This window comes from Phodopus roborovskii, unplaced genomic scaffold (genome assembly GCF_943737965.1).
Source record: "Phodopus roborovskii unplaced genomic scaffold, PHOROB, whole genome shotgun sequence".
Lineage (NCBI taxonomy): Eukaryota > Metazoa > Chordata > Mammalia > Rodentia > Cricetidae > Phodopus > Phodopus roborovskii.
Window position 1 is genome coordinate 3,385,242 of NW_026126416.1, and position 16,598 is coordinate 3,401,839.

Consider the following 16,598-nt stretch of genomic DNA (forward strand, 5'->3'; position numbering starts at 1 on the left):
GTTTTCATGAGATGAGACAGAGAACTACATCTCATACCACAAGCTATGCTGAAAAGTGCCCACGTTATGACTTTTCAGATGGGCAGCTCTCATCATTTTTTATATCTATCCTTCACCCTCTCTCTCTTGCTCCTCCCTCCCCTGCTCCATAATTGGGTTCTCCAAGTCTGAGCTGAAGAGGAAATTTCTCAACAGAGAGACAATAGAGACAGTTCCACCAGATTATCTGTTCTCCTTAAAGTAAAGCATGCACATTAGAGACAGGCTTCTTGGGACTCTTGGACTTTTCTGTTTATTAAGGAATAAGCTGTTTTCTCTTGTAATGGGGAAAACTATCACATAAAGCCCAGAAACTAACTTGATTGGTTTGCCTCATTCATAAAGTTGAAAAAGTAAGGAGTGAAATGGAATTTCTCCTGCCCATCAAAGCTGAGTATTACGTTGACTGTTTCTGGGAGTCTAAAATGTATAATCATGGTAAGAATGTCTACTTACTTCCGATTGCACTAGAATTACAAATTTTCGACACACAGTGTTTGAAATTCCGCTACTAGTAAAAGTGATGATGAGTGTCTTAATCCCAGCACTCAAGAGGCAGAGGCAGGAGGATCTCAGTGAGTCTGAAGCCAAGTCTATAGAGCAAGTTCCAGGACAGCCAGAGATATATAGTGAGAGCTTGCCTAAAAGCAGAAACAAACCAAATCAAAACCCAGTTCTGCTAGTATCCAATACCCTCAAAGGTGTATATTTAGAAACCTCCCTGGGAGTCAGCTTCGTACTAAAGTGACAGGGTCAGATGCAGCTGTCAAACTTCCAGGGTGAAGCCAGGTGCCTGCCACTGTTCCCAGGCAACTCCAGGTAAACTCTCAAGGCTCTAATGGCCATCACACGAATGTAACTAACAATTTCTGCACGCCAGGACCAAGGTAATTTATACATTGAACCGACAAAGTACCCAGCTCTCAAGAATTTAGCTCATTCAATACAGAGACCAAGATAAAGGAATACTAACTCATTGCGTTGGAGGTTCACTTCTTTACAAACTACAAAATTTATTAAGGTTTCTAAACTATCATATCATCACTTTTTCTTTAAAAATAAATGCGCTTTAATGAGAATAACTGTGCTGCTTGCCGTTAGGCAAATAAAGCGGCGATGGGGTCCGTTTTATCTGAGGTGACCTGTAACATTATTTCTCCCTGTTCTCACGAAGGTTTTAGATATGCTTTCTGAACTAACAGTGAAATCGTATGGCTTTTCTCATTGAGTAGTTAAAGCCTTGGCATATTCATCTTACGTGATTATAATGATCATAACTGAGTTCTCCTTTATGGGAATTATACCCAGTAGAGCATCTTCTAAGCCAACAGAAAGAAGCGTGAAAAAATACAGAGTTCCTCCCTTTCTTACATTGCTTCACAGTAAATGCCTGGCATACCTATTTCCAAGAGAGAGGACACAGTGTTATTGATTTTTTTTAATTCTGTGCCATACATGGAATATGTGACATAAATGTCTATAGGTGTCCATTAAACTTCGGGTGCACGATTCCACTCCCTAATATCGGCAGAACTCACCCCCACCCTATCTACTGGGAAGTATGGAAAGCATTCAGTTGGTGGCTCTGTAGTTGACATGGACTCCAGCTTTCAGGTCGCACACCATGCTCAACAGCTGTTTAATTACGCTTTCCACACAACCGTTGTAGCTTCTGTTCAGCTCTTTTATCTTCTCTAGAGTTTGTTCTTCTATTTCATCGGAGAGGTGGCTCTGGGAGCCCATCATCTGTGAAAGCGAAAGACGAGATTCATTTTAACATTTTTTTTTTCAGGTTAAATTTTAATCAATTTACGAACTTCAGCATATTTTTTTATGATTGTTCTATGGTGTGTGTGTGTCGTATGTTGTCTGTGTGTGTGTCTTTATGTGTGTGTCACCTCTCTCTCTCTCTCTGTGTTCCAGAAATTTTTTTTGTGTGTGTGGGGGGCAGACAAGATTATGAAGAGCCTGGCTGTGAAGGGTGAACGTGTCCCTAAAGACACAGTGAGTTCATTCCATCGAGTGCACTCCAGGTTCTATTACTTACACCTTGCACATGCTTTTATATCATATTTAATGTGTTTGCAATAATTTCCACTCTATTCTCAAATTTCCTTTTGTTTACTTTCTTAATTTCCAATTCTGGAAAGTGGAGCAGAAAGTCAGCAGCACTAAGCTCACGTTTCCCTCATTTTACAGAGCAAGAGATGCATTATAATTTTAAAGGAAGATATAGCTAAAATATGCTGTCAAAGGTAACTCACACATATACGATGTAGAATAACAGATATGGTGTGGAGAATTTTTTCATAAACCGGTTTTCATTCAGCTTGAAGTATGCTTGTTCGTTTAGTCACCTTTACATTTTAGACAGTTAAATCTTTCCTACTGTTCTGTATTTGGCAGTGTATTTTTTTATTTTTCCTGATTGTATTAGCATCTTCATCAAGTCATTATCTGTCTAAAATATAACAGAGACATCAATGGAAAGGGATGCTGCAGTTAACAGTTTGCTTATAACTCCCCCCTCTCTCTCTGAATTCTCTCACCCCTTTCTTCTTCTCTCTCCTCTACTCCCTTCTCTTCCTCCTCTTCCATTTGAGGATGTACCTCACGTAGCCCATATTTGCCTCAAACTCACCATGAAGCTGGTAATGACCTTGGCTTCTCCATCCTCCTGCCTCTATCTCTTTAGTGCTAAATTAGAATACTTGTGTTACCACGTCCCATCTATGGGTTCAGACTTCATGCTTGGGATGCAAATTCTCTACCAAGTTATCATCATCATCTTCTCCTTCTTCTTCCTCCTCCTTCCTCTTCCTCCTCCTCCTTCTTGTTTTTCAAGACAGGGTTTCTCTGTAGCTTTGGAGGCTGTCCTGGCACTCACTCTATAGACCAGGCTGGCCTCAGACTCACAGAGATCCGCCTGCCTCTGCCTCCCGAGTGCTGGGATTAAAGGCATGCGCTACCAACACCTACTTGACCTTTCTTAAACATGGGTCTGTTAAGGCAAGACTATTGATGTTTTCCTTTTCTGCTCTTATTTAGTAGCTATGTATTTAACACACACCCAGGTATGCACCAGTGACTTCTGTTGTAGAGACTATAACTCTAGAGTCTAGAACCTTTTTTAGTTCTTAAGCTTAAAAATGAAACACAATCCCAGCTGTTGGGTCTAAATTCTTTCCTGTTTATATTCCAGGCATGAGGAGAACAAATCAAAGAATGTGACTCTATTAAACTACAATACCTAAGAGCCAAGATAACCTTAACTAAAAGGGATTATGGTGCCAGGTGGTGGTGGCCCACACCTTTAATCCCAGCATTCAGGAAGTAGAGGCACGTGGATCTCTGTGAGTTCAAGACCAGTCTGGTCTACAAAGAGCTAGTTCCAGGACAGACTTCAAAACCACAAAGAAACCCTGTCTCAGAAAACCAAAAAAAGAAAAAAAAAAAAAAAAAAAAAAAAGAAAAAGAAAAAGAAAAAAAAGTGTGTGGGAGAATTATAGTAATTGAGTGTGCAGGAAGTAGATGTGCATAGAGTCAATTCTATGTTTAAAAATATTTGGGGCTATTTAACAAAACTCCACAAAATGCATTTTTTAAATACTAAATCCAGTGTCATAAGTGGAAGTCTACAAAAATGAACCAAAGACTCAATGAAAAGTCTTATGTAGTAAAAAAAAAAAAAATTGAGAGAAAAATAGTTGCCAAACAATTGCCTATGCTCAATACATATTAATGAAGTGAGGGGCTCCCAAGGTATTACAAATAACTCAGTTCCTGTGTCCTATAGTTCACATTGTCCAAAGCCTAAACATTTGGTGCATTTTATAAGTTGGAAGTTCATCATTCCGTACTTAACATGCCGTGATATCTGTAGGCTAAGAGCTTTCAACCCTTGATACTTTCCTTTTAATGTTTAAGTATTCCAGGCGAAGGGCTAGGACAAGGTGTTGATGCCAGGAGACTATGCCAGGGAATACCTGAAATGGCAGTTTTGTACCATGCTCAACATAGCACAGGCTCTGGAAACTCCCATATGTGCACCACCTTTGATCACTTAACTGTAAAATTGGCTTGGGAGGCTATCCTAGAGTGATGAGGAGTTTTAATTACTGTTCAAAGTGGAGAGCAAATCTCCAGTCACACTTACATTGGATTCAATCCTTCCCAGGGAAAGAAAAAAAAGGTCTTGCACTTTCTAAAACTGTGGTCAGTTTTGTTTTTAGTTAAAAATTACATGTAGCTGTCATTCCAGAAGACGATCAAAGATCAAAGCTGGCTGTCGTTGGTGAGGGCTGTCCCTCTCTGTTCTAGTTACATCGTTCTCATGGCAGACCTTGCTAGCAAGGATGAGGACACAGAGCAATGCCTACTTATTTGTTAGTTAAACAAAGGCCTATTGAACGTCCACTATGGAGCAGTAGTAGGAAATCTAGGGAAACAACAGAAAACACAAGAGCCTACAATTTCTAGACTTATGGACCGGAGTGAGTGATGGACAACCACAATAAATGTAAATATACAACATATCATGTGGTGGTAAATGCTATGAAAAAAGCAAAGATAATATTATTTCCCAAAGAGGTCATTTTAGGTAAGGTAGTCAGAGAAAGATGCTAATGGTTGAACATGGATAAAGAAAGAAGAGAATGTCTAAACAGAAGAGGACTACAAAGCCAAGAACAGTATGAGTAAAGGGCCCAATGGGACTGGGATTCTTTGTGTCCTTAGGAAGAAAAGAGTCAGTACAATTAGGACAGAAAACTTTAAAAATCTGCAGAAAATATAAGCACCAATCATGAGGGTTGTACTCATATGTGTGGATAAGAAAGAGTTCAGAATTTTGGCTTCTAAACACTTACAGGAAGAATTAATTTTTCTGACTGGTTCACTGTTTTCTAAGATGTGTGTGTGTGTGTGTGTGTGTGTGTGTGTGTGTGTGCGCGCGCGCACATGTGTGCATGCTGAGAATTGAACTTAGGGCCTAATACCTGCCAGGCAAACACTCTGCCTGCCACTGAGCTACACAGTCTTAACCTGACAAGGACAATTATTTGAGCAAAGAAACAAAGAACTTAATCAAAGTTTTTTTTTTTTTTTTTTTTTTTTTTTAACAATTGGGTCCAGTTTTTGAATCTCTATGAGTTCTTCATGTATTTTTCACTTTTTAAAAAGGTTGTAAATGAACTTTCCTTTCAAATTCTTGTGCTTCATTTTGCAATGTCAGGCTTCTGAATAGTATCATATTCATATTTTAAAGGTGCAAAATGTATTACATGAACTTACCCTTGATATATAGAGGTTAGTGCTTTCTTTTAGGCCTGTTTGCAACATGGCATAGTGTCCTTTCTGAAAATATCATGCTCTTATCTTTTAGTTATTATTTTATTTTGTTATTTATTTATAGGTGTGTGTGCATGTACTTGCAGAGGCCAGAAAAAAAAAAATGTGTTGGCTCTCCTGGGATTGAAGTTGCAGGTGGCTTGAGCAGCCAGATGTAGGTGCTGGGAATTGAACCCAGGTCTTCTGGAAGGGCAGGAAGACTTGAATGCTGAGCCATCTCTCCAGGCCCATCATGCCCTTAACTTTTATTACAAACTTCATATGCTTAAAAAATAAATGACAGTATGAAAAAAGAAATCCAGGCTTCTTTTTCCTATTTAAATGAAAATAATGTTACTGAATTAATGTATCTAGTTGCCGAGGAGGCATAAGGAAATCCCAAGGGCTTTCTTTGATTCCTAGTTTTTGAAACAGGGTCAGGATGCCTTGAGCTCCAGCCTCTTGCTTCCACCTCCTGGGTCTGGGATCACATGTGTGTGGCACCAAAGATCTAGGACTGGTGTCTACATGGAAGAGAGCTGGCCTAGCAAATTCACTTTGCATCTTAGCCTGAACATCAGCCACGGACTCTGTCAGTAAACACCAACCCACAAGACACGCTTTTCTCTCTTCCTTCCTTCCTTCCTTCCTTCCTTCCTTCCTTCCTTCCTTCCTTCCTTCCTTCCTTCCTTCCTTCCTTCTTCCTCCCTCCCTCCCTCCCTCCCTCCCTCCTTCCTTCCTTCCATCAATGAGCTTTGTTAGAATTGAGTACAGGTACATGGAGAAGCAGTTGCTTACGGGAGCATAAGGGACTCAGTTGCTACTGTGAAACTCGAAACGGGCCTTGTGACACGGCTTTTGAGTAACGCACACCCGGAGCTCGCTGCACACCTGTAGGCATTGCTACAAGTTGCAGAGCGTGCTGTTTGGATGGCTAAAATCCTCTTCTCAGGTGCGTGACTTGTCCGAGTGTCTTCATTCAGGAACACTGAACCCTCCCCAAATACACATTTCTATGCTAAGAGTACTTCAACCAATCCTTTCGGGTGTCTCTTTTGAGGAAATGCGCGCGCGCGCGCGCGGATACCCACTATAACATCAGGCAGCAACCGAGTGGCCTTTCTATGTGACAAAAATGCGCGGCAGTGACATCAGTGACAAGATTTGGTCGTATGTTCAGCCTTGGCTGTGCTGTGCTTGCCGAATCCCAGGAAATTGTTCTAGTACTCTGCCCCAGTCCTTACACAGAGGAGCGCCTCACCAGAGCACCCGGGAGTCAGTGCGGGCCCTTCCTCACCTTCGACTGCCTCACGTGGAACTCCTTCTCCCTCTGCACCCTGTACCGGTCAGTCTCAGCCATGGCTTCCTCCTTAGCTTGCTTCAGGCGCTTCCCTTTTCCTGAGAATTAACAGCAGCAGAAACAACAGACATTTTTTTGCCACTTACAGCAGTGCAAATGATGGACAAATAGAAGAGATTCATTTTCTTCTGACATAGGGTCTCCTTATGTAGCTCCAGCTGACCGGGCTATCCTCAAACTCACAGAGACCCGCCCACCTCTGCCATCCCAGTGTTGGGATTAAAGGTGCCTGTCCCCACACCTGTAGCAGTCAGTTAAGACCGGCTGCTCTTATAGAGGCGCACACCATGCACACAGGTGTAACCCTGTGAGTGCACATATCTTGTGCACAGGCTCACACACATTAACACATTAAAAATAACAATAAAAACAAATATTTGGTCTGGAGAGGTAGCTCAGTCATTAAAGGTAGCTCATTTATCTTCTAAAGAATACAAGTTTGGTTCCTAGAAAATGACTTTTAAAGTACATCGATGAATACCCCTTCATAAATACATATATATATATATATATATATATATACACACACATACATATATATACATACATATATATGTATGTGTGTGTATATATATATGTCAAATTTCATTAAAATAATATTCAACTTTTTAATTTCTTTTCTTCAATTGGGTCCTTTAAAGCATGGAGTAATAACTCTCTTTCACATTCATGCATTAAAAACATCCTCTACACATATACTCCTAGCACTAACAACCAGAGAGCAGCTTTTAGCTGTCATTTATTTAAAAAAAAAAAAAAAAGACATTATTTGGTCAGATTCTCCTGTCCTGACTGGTTGCCAGGCATCCTTCAGTCCACACCAACTGGATCCTATTTAGCTCTGGCAGACCTCCAAAATCACTGCAGACTCCAGCTCAGACTCTAGCAAATGACTTTCAATTTTTAAGACATTTATTGGGATTCCCTCCCCCACCCTTCCCATTTGCTACTCTAGAATGTCTGATTAAGCTCCGCAACACATCAAAGTAGTTTTTCTTGTGGTAGCTTTCTCTGAGGGGGACTTGAAAGAGGCTGTAAATCCAATTGTTTTTAATGGTTGGGAGATTTAGCTAAGTGCCCCTTTCTTTTTATTAAGAGCAAAGGTGTAAGCCTTAAGCCACAGGGCAAGGTAAGATGAAAGCCTTAGACAAACACTACAGTGGGCATCATTAGTCATGCACGAGGCAGGGTCTGTTGACAACAGACTGAACAGAACGACTGCTGTGTCCCCAGCAGCCTCCAATTTCTAGGAGATGGGTATGAATGTTCTGTGGCAATAAAACTGTAAAAAAACTCTGAGCTTTATTATTTCCTCTCTTGGACTCTATTGCCTTCCAGTGTCGTTTAAGATACCGTATTATTTGCTTATTTGACACGGTTTATTCTCTGGTCATGTCTCAAGTTTAGGTTACACAGTTTGAACTAGATAAGTAACCCTCACTAAGTAGAAAGAAGGGATTTAAAACAATTTTAACTGTATTCATTATTATTATCATTATTATTATTATTATTAGTGTGTGTATGTATGCGGGTGGATATGAGAGTGTGTGTCCTCATGTCAAGACATGTATAGATGTCAGAAGACAGAGTGGATTCTTTCCTTGCACCTTTCTGGGGGAGCTAACTCAAACCCAGCCCTCCCCAGGTAAGAGCTTTTACCCCTTGAGCCATGGAACAACAAGAAGAAAAAGCCTTAACATAAACATTTATTTGTCACCTGTATCTTTGTAGACTTTGTGCCAGGTGGAGATTGCTTCTACGTTTCTCCCCTGGCTGGGCACAAGTTGTTTTAGTGGTCACCGGAAATGCGCTTAGGATGAAGACAGATTCACCTGGGTGGGACTTGGTAACACCATTCAGAAAAGATAACTAGCCTCGTTTTCACTTTCTTTAAATACCAAGTCTGATGGACGCTAATGTGGAGATTCTTTGGGCTTAATGAAACAGTAACAGCAAGGCTTCCCTTCTGCCTACTTACTTAATGCTTACTGCCAACTGTACACTCTGCATGCTTCAGGACATAATGGGATCTACCTGTTGCATGGCAACCATCACACCCTATTCACAGAAAACCTCCTGTCACATCTTGTTATAAATACCAGGATGAAAAAAATGCAAACTATCTTACTATTTTCTTAGTGATAATGGCTTGTATACATAATTATTTTACAAAATGAACAGGGTGAAAACATCCGGTTTTCCCTGTCTTAATCCCATGATAAATGACTGGTTTCAAAGTTATGACTCTGGTACCTTTGTTGAAAAGGTAATGGAAGGAAAATCTCTGTGTGCCCTACCCCTGAGCAGAGTCCAACACTGCCCTAAGAGGCTCTGCCACACCGTGACAAGCATGGAGCCTATCTGTGATCCCCCTGTCAAGGCTCCAGTCACCTGCTGGTTCTCATTCAATTACGGAGGAGAGCCACAGGAAATCATTGCTGGCACAGCAATTTTCTGGATAGCCTCAGCAGCTGCCACTGTGTGAAAGCCTGCACATGCTACACCTGATTTAACCCAGTGGAAGAAAGGGAAGCCGATGGTTTAGTTAGAGGTGAAGCAAAATGCATGCGTCAAATCCACTCATATTAACCTCTAGCTAGCTCCTCTCTGTGAATGGGAAGAGTGCCAAAGTTTAAAAGCATGCATACCTATTTCCTAAGTATTAAAACACAGTTACTATGAAACAAAAGACATTCCTATTTTTTTTATCCCCAATATGTAACAGTTGAATTTATGCATCCATGACAATTATAAGGATATACAGACTTATAAGACCAAGAGTTTTTGGTCCAGGAAATGTATTCACTGTATGCATCATGATTTTAAGTAATGTTCAAAAGTGTGGTTCCAGAAGGGATGGATTTCCTTTAGTCTTCCATTATTTGTTCTGTGATCCTTGACTACCTCCTCTACAAGCATAGAGCCAGACACAGAGAATGCACAGGCAGATGTACTACTCGCTATGGAAAAGGTGGTATTAATTCAACATAGTCTGGAATTACGTACATCCCACACTAGCTTCCAAGAAGAGCATTATCAAACTCACAAAACCTTAAACAATATACAAGATCCTACTAGGAAAATAAGGACACATAAATATTGCTTCCATTTGTTCTGCAATCATTGAGAAAAATCACATGTATATAGAGAAACTTCTAACCTTAAGCGTATGGAACATAGGGGCTTCACCCCAACCACACTCCATTATCCAGTGTCTTTATGCTAACATTATATGCCAGGGGGTTTAAACAGACAGCTTCAACATGGGCTCCAAGAAGACAGTTGGGGGAGCTTCGGAAGAACTATGGAGGGAGCCTGGACCGCTGTGAGGATGGACAGGGCAATTGGAGAGTTGGAAGAGGACAAAAGACGGTTCTAAGCTAGTTTGAGAGACATTGTAACCAACTCCACCTGAATAAGGTCAGTCAATTTTACATGTAGGGCGTGCTGGGCAGACAAAGCTGTTCTACACTTAACCAGTCATTACTTAGAGGTATTCTGTGATGCTCTTTTCTTGAGAAGGAAAGGGAGGTGGAGGTATTTGGAGTGATGTTTCAATGTGTGGGAAAAGAATTAAAAGAGTTTACCAGGGGCAAGCTAAAAGTGGTTTTGTGTAGGACATGAGAGGCAATGCTCAAAGGCAGACTCCTTTGTGGCATGCCTAGATCTGGCCAAGGAACTGTGTGTCCTAAGACCCAGATAAGTACTGGAGACACAAAGACAAGTCTCTGCTGCTTGGACTGCTTTTTTCTGTGTGGAGAAATGGTATTTCTTTTTATCTGCTTATATGGGAATCAGAATTGCATAGTAGATACCACGTAGAAGGCAGTGAAAACTGAAATTATGGGTTAATCACTTGGAATTTGAGTCTCTCTTCTCATCGAGACAGAAGAAATCATCTACTACCTAGAGCCATCTTGAAGATTAGCAAAGGGCATTAAGGAAGTTCTGAGCAAAAGGGAGTTGTTTGATGATTCTGAATAGTTTTAGGTGAGACACACTGCTATGAGGACAGGTCCTGGGTGTCATTAAAGAGCATCCTGAAGGCTTACCCGAGGACATCCAAGGGCTGATAATCAGAATACAGCTGGGCATCTCCATCTGCAATTCAGGCGGATGGAATAAGAGGGAAGAAGATTCCATGTCAATCATGCCGGTCTTTGAATGTGCTAATTGTGGCAATGGTGTTTAGGTAAAATAACCAAAGGAGTATATACAGGATGTAAGAGAGGGTTGTGGATTTAAGGTAGGGAAATACAGTCTCCCGAAAAAGGTGTAGGACAGAGAAGCAAGGAAACTGAAATAGAGAGAAAGGTTAACTAAGAGTATACACCATAGAGAACTGAAGTGAGATGCCCCCCCCACTTAGTATTGCTGAGTATCTAGCGATACTAAGTATCCAAGCGATAGTCTAGACCTTTGGTTATAGCAGTGGGAGGTCACACCCCTTGTCAGTCTGTGCTCTGAATGCAATCCAGGAGACAGAGAGTCGATAATATGCACACACATGTCAGGGAAACCAAGCACATGAAGAATGAAGGGGTCTAAAGGTAGAGAGGAATTGCAACAGGTTGTGGTTGGTACAAATGAGGTTTCTTGGATGAAATGCCAAGTGAGCATAGGAATAAGACTAATGGTCCTGCAGCTATCTGAAGGGAAAGCTTGATCCAGGGAGAAGAGACACCAAGCACAATGGGTCCTGAGGTAGGAAGTATGGTGTGTTAAGGAGGAGCTATCTACCTAGAAGAACATTCTTGGTTCTGGGGCCCTTGCTAATATGATGATAAACCCTTCTTGATTTACTTTTCACAATTGCTGTTATTTTTCGCAATTGTTAAATAAAAGTCAATGGGAAAATAAACAAGCCATCAGGAGGAAGAATGAAAGAAACAAAGAGCAACACCATCTTGATGACTATGATTGCTTGAGTGATTATTTCCCTTCACGTGTGTGTTCCTTCCTTGATGCCCTGATTAACTTTTCTTCCAGTTGTGTTTCCAGTTTTAAAATTATAAGAAAACTCCACAAATCTTGGATTAAATACAACCAAATGCTGTTACTAGACCCAAATGTTCTGTACTTTTATATGACCTACTCAAAGATGTGAGATCGCAATTACTCAAGAAATACTCTGTTAGTCAGTGGATTACAAAGAAAAGGGACATATTTGCAGGCCTGCAAATTATACAAGACGGGGCCATGAAATTCTATGCAAGGCTTTTATTTTATTAGGTTAATAAAAGTCACGTATACAAGAAGCAAAACATCTATTTGCAGGGTGAATATTTGATTAAATAAAGGAGTTTGTTCTAATAACCTGATGATCTTCAGGTCTGGAAACAAATAGGTGAATTGCTGCCTTATGAGCAATGGCAGGTAACACACCCACAAACACAAGACTGAAGGACTCTGTGGGCTGTTAACTACCTAGAAAGCAGAGGTGTTTTGCAAGTATATTTTGCAACAAAATGTTTCAATGGTAGACTCAGAGGACAGAAGATCACGGTTACAGAGACCAGCATTTTGTTGTTCTTTGAAAGGCAATTTTGTCTATTCCTTGGAGGTATATGAATAGATGAGATCTCCTGGGCTCTTGTTTTGTAGAATGAAGTAACAAATTTTTGTGTTAACCTCAGTTACTCAAGACCACATCCTGAGGTGGTTTTGTTCACAGAACTATTCTGAGATGGAGGGAGTGGGCACTGTCAGGTGAGGCGGTGACCTCCTGGGGACATGTAGACATTAAGAAGCAGAAGTCGGATTTGTAGCAGGCAGGGCAGCTCCAGGCAGGGAGCTTGGTAGAGAGCCAGCTGTAGGGTGTATGTGTCCTACACTTATTCTAATCGTCTGTAGCTCCAAGGAAATCTTCAAACTCTTGATTGTTCAGTTTTTCTCATATCCAGATGTGAATATTTACGGGATTATCATAGCTTTTGGTGTACATCCTATAACGCAGCACGCCAACCATTTGAAAGGTCATGGCACACGTTATAAGATGGTTTAAAAATGCAGGCTTTTTGTGTGACCTTGAACTTCATACATTCAAACATATCAAAAGAGGCAGCCTCACCTGGATCTCTGGAGTATTCTCATTTTAAGGGAGTAAATCTCACAAAACCACCATGCATTTCAGAGAAGGACAAGTCTCAAGTCTCCTGCCCTCCTGTTGATGCTGATACCTTGAGTTTCTAATTCAATTCCGAGTGAAGCCTCAGCTCAATGTCCAGATCTGTATCTCCAGGGTGAGTCTACGATGTTCCCTTGTAAAAAATGTAACTTGTCTTGGAGCAACATATCACCTTTATACACACCATGGCTGCTTATTGGGTAAGAGTATGTTTGGGAGCCTTGCTATGAGCTTAAGCTTCTCTGTTCCCCTGCATAGGATTTGTAGACCCAGACCTGGCATCATGACTAAGCAAGAATGATCAGACTGCTTTCCTCCACTCTATATCATTTTTCTATTGTTTCTATTGTTAAAAACAAAATAAGTCTATTTATTCAGTCTGCAGTCACACATACACATTTTTCTTCTTCAAATATTTTGGTTACTAGTCATGTTATAGAGACAAATGTAGCCATGCAACACCTATGTTTTTAATGACTGAAGCTCAGAGATGTAAAATAATCCATATGAAGAAGCCCTGATGTTTCATTTGAGTGGATGGATTTTCTTCTAGGTTGCCTCATAACCAGGCTTCTCCATGTGGTCTGCAGTACCCCCCTACTCTCCTCAGACCATTTCTGCCAGTCGCCAGTGAGGGCCTTGAGAGCTGCAGGCCTCACCAACCTTGGGAGAGTTCCTGGTGGATCGTTTCTACAGTCCTTTATCTGTACCCCTCAAGTGCTTATAATTCTGTTATGTAACAGCTTTGCTGGGATCGCAGGAAGCACTCCTTAAGGGACTAGATGGAATCTTTTTTCAGCTCTTGGATCTCCCCAAAACAGCAAACTGTGCTGATTACTTTTTTTTTTTCTGCAGGAGGGTCTAAGTCTCCTACCTTTATTCCTCCCCTCCCTCCCTCCCATGCCTCTGTTTCTCTTTCTTGTAAATGGACACCCACCCACCCTGCTGAAGCAACTTCTGAGATACTGACTCTCAAGTAAGTGAATTTAAGGATGAGGTGGTGATGGGTCATCACCCTTATTCTGAATCTCCATTCTTCCTAAAAAAAAAAAAATCACATTTTCAGATGAATATTCTCATCATCGGGGAGGAAATGAAGTATAGGTGTTTGTTAAAAGGGTGAGTCTAAGTGCCTCTGCCATTCCTTTGTCTCATTTGGATCGGCATTCACTTAGCATTTGTCTTATCAAGTCATTCAGTAAGGAGGGATGGAGGTCCACTCCTGAGTCTCCAACGACAGAGCGCAGAGCTAGTGAGCGCCACAAACATTCTCACCCAACCCAGTGCATGGAATAGAAACCACAGGAACTTGGGAGGAGGGTTAACATACCAAGTGCGTCAAGTGGCATTTCTCCTCTCCTCAACTCAGGTCATTAAAAAACTCAGTCCTGTTGTAACAAAACGGTCACCTGCTGACAGCCAGGAGAGAACAACCAAGCTAGGGGCGGCCTGTCCCCAGGCCTCTTCATGACACCAGAGGACACACTGACACACCCTGTAAATCTTAGACCACCAGTGCTGAGAGTCAAAGTATTTTTCAAGATGTTTTAAAACTTGAGATATCTACTGTTACAGGCTGATTAGTTGATTGTTATTATTATTGTTATTATTAATGAAGTAAGACATAGTATATAAAATAAATTTGTGTATACATACACACACATGAAGCTGTCAACTGGTAAAATGACTGTTTGGAGCACAGATAATAAGATAAGTATTTTAATATGGTTTCTGAGAAAAGGTCACCCAAGGTCAGCATATTCACTGAAGAAGGAGAAGGAAGTTGGGCCTTTGTCTATCTCCATTTTGAACTCAAAGGCACAATGCCCATAATCGGCAATGTTTCTCCTTTAAATACTTTGAATAGAGAAGGGAGTTGGCAAGGTTTATGGGACTCACAGAAAAATGTTGATCGGGCATGTTCCCAATACTCTCCTAGAGGCAAAAACTGCACAACTATTGTATCTTACAATATTTCTATCTTCCAGACGTTTTAAATGTGAGTAGAGAAATCTGAATAATAAGGCATGAGAATTTTCTGGACTCTTTAAATTGGTAGGATCTAGAGTGTTTGGCTTTCTACAGAGTTACTGCAGGCATGGCATCCTGTGATTGCATGCATGGTTTTGTCATAGGAAGAGGATGTAGAGATGACAGTAATGGTTTCACACAACTTCCTCCCTCCCCGCCTTTGCTGCCAACCCCACTAGAGCCTTCTCGACATCCCTTGGTGCTCACACGGCTGAGTGTTCAGAAACCAGTGTACTGCAAGGAAGGGAAATGGCTTTGCCGTTGGAGGACTGAATGGACACTGCCTGCCTGCTTCCCCTCTGACATCCAGAAAGTTACCTGAGCAATGTTTTCAGACATAGCAGCTCCCTCCCTGTTGGATTTTGAATCCATTTGCAGACACAGAAGGAAAAAAAAATCATGATAAAGATGAACGGCACCTCAAATTGTTGTCTGTTAGACAGTAAATGATATTATCTAGAATCCTGGGAAAGCATAAATCTTGGTCTAGGGAACCATGACTCAAGAAGTCAGTCTTATATAAGAATGATATAAGCTTTCCATATCGCATTATTTAGGAGTTGGCTGCAGACTCAGATCCCATCCAACAAATCTTCTCTGTGTGACCCTGAGCATGCCGGAAAAATGCCTCTTAGCATCCTCTCCTCTCTTTATGCAAAGATCATCGTGAAAGAGTAAACAAGGTGGCCGATACCATATTTTCAAATTTTAAAACATCACCTTGGGCAAATCATAAAAACCTCATTTATTTTTGCATTCCTGAAATAGGAATGATGTTGATGCCTTATTCATACTGTGAATGTCCATGGGAGTAGGAAGAAAACTGAAGTTTATTGAAGACACTCACATGAAAATACATAGATGTGTGATTAAATAAGAAGGCAGCAAAGGAGAATAAAACAGAAACATTTAAACTATAAGAGTGTAAAAGAGAGGGAAAACAAGCTATTAAAAAATGATCCCAATTTAATGGAACTATCAAATACTGCTTGCAAAGCATCAGTAATCCACTGCAGTTACTCTCTAGTGAAGGACGTGATCTGAAAGATGCCTGTCTCTTAACCATCTCACAATATTGTGCCAACTGAGGTGTGAGGGTATAAAGGAAGATGGAGAGGCTGGCTTAAGCACACATCCATAATCTTATTAACCGGGAGCTGTACATTTAGCTTATGGCCTCTCAAAGAACATCCCAATTAACAAGCCACCATACCTGCTCTGGCAGGTGTGGGGTATATGGCTGGGTAGTTCCTGAGAACGCCCTAAGCTTTCACAGGGGAAGTGGTAACATCACACTTTAAATGCAGGTCTGCCTGAAAAAAGAAGCCCATAGTCCTCTCCTCCACCCCGTAGTTTTTGACCAGCCCCTCACAGGTGACACTTACTCTTCTTTGCTTCCTCTAGCTTGTCCTTGGCCCTTTTCTCTGCCTGCAGGAGCTGTTGGATCCCCTGAGACTGGCTGGTCATGGTGCCTTGCTCCAAGGAAGGTGACTTCTGTGGAAACTGGCGCACGCACACCCTTTTATCCTCTAATGAATGAATCACCACAGAACCCAGCTTGTTTTGTCAACAGTGAACACATAACTGTTTGTCCCAAACTTGCCTGATTGGACCAGAGAGTTAAAGTGCCAAGGTGAGCTCAAGGAGGGATCCAGAAAAAACCAGGTAGTCACCCCCAAGAAGCTGAAAATTCCTTTCGTGTCGGACTTCGAC

General features: G+C 41.2%; 1 protein-coding gene across 1 annotated transcript; it reads right to left on the reverse strand.

Annotated features, from left to right (window-relative positions):
• Window positions 1–1,573: 1,573 nt before the first annotated feature.
• Atp6v1g3 (ATPase H+ transporting V1 subunit G3) lies at window positions 1,574–16,374 on the reverse strand. The gene is made up of 3 exons (XM_051183111.1): window positions 16,271–16,374; window positions 6,665–6,765; window positions 1,574–1,785 (listed from the first exon to the last, which is right to left on the reverse strand). Exons 1-3 carry the CDS (start codon window positions 16,350–16,352, stop codon window positions 1,612–1,614), a joined length of 357 nt encoding a protein of 118 aa, XP_051039068.1. The 5' UTR covers window positions 16,353–16,374; the 3' UTR covers window positions 1,574–1,611.
• Between the last annotated feature and the right edge of the window lie 224 nt (window positions 16,375–16,598).

Coding starts and splice junctions, on each gene's coding strand:
- Atp6v1g3 (XM_051183111.1), bottom strand. CDS start 16,352: ATGACCAGCCAGTCTCAGGGGATCCAACAGCTCCTGCAGGCAGAGAAA. Junction 6,766..16,270: donor GCTAGAGGAAGCAAAGAAGA/GTAAGTGTCACC, acceptor GTTAATTCTCAG/GAAAAGGGAAGCGCCTGAAG. Junction 1,786..6,664: donor TCCACGTGAGGCAGTCGAAG/GTGAGGAAGGGC, acceptor TCGCTTTCACAG/ATGATGGGCTCCCAGAGCCA.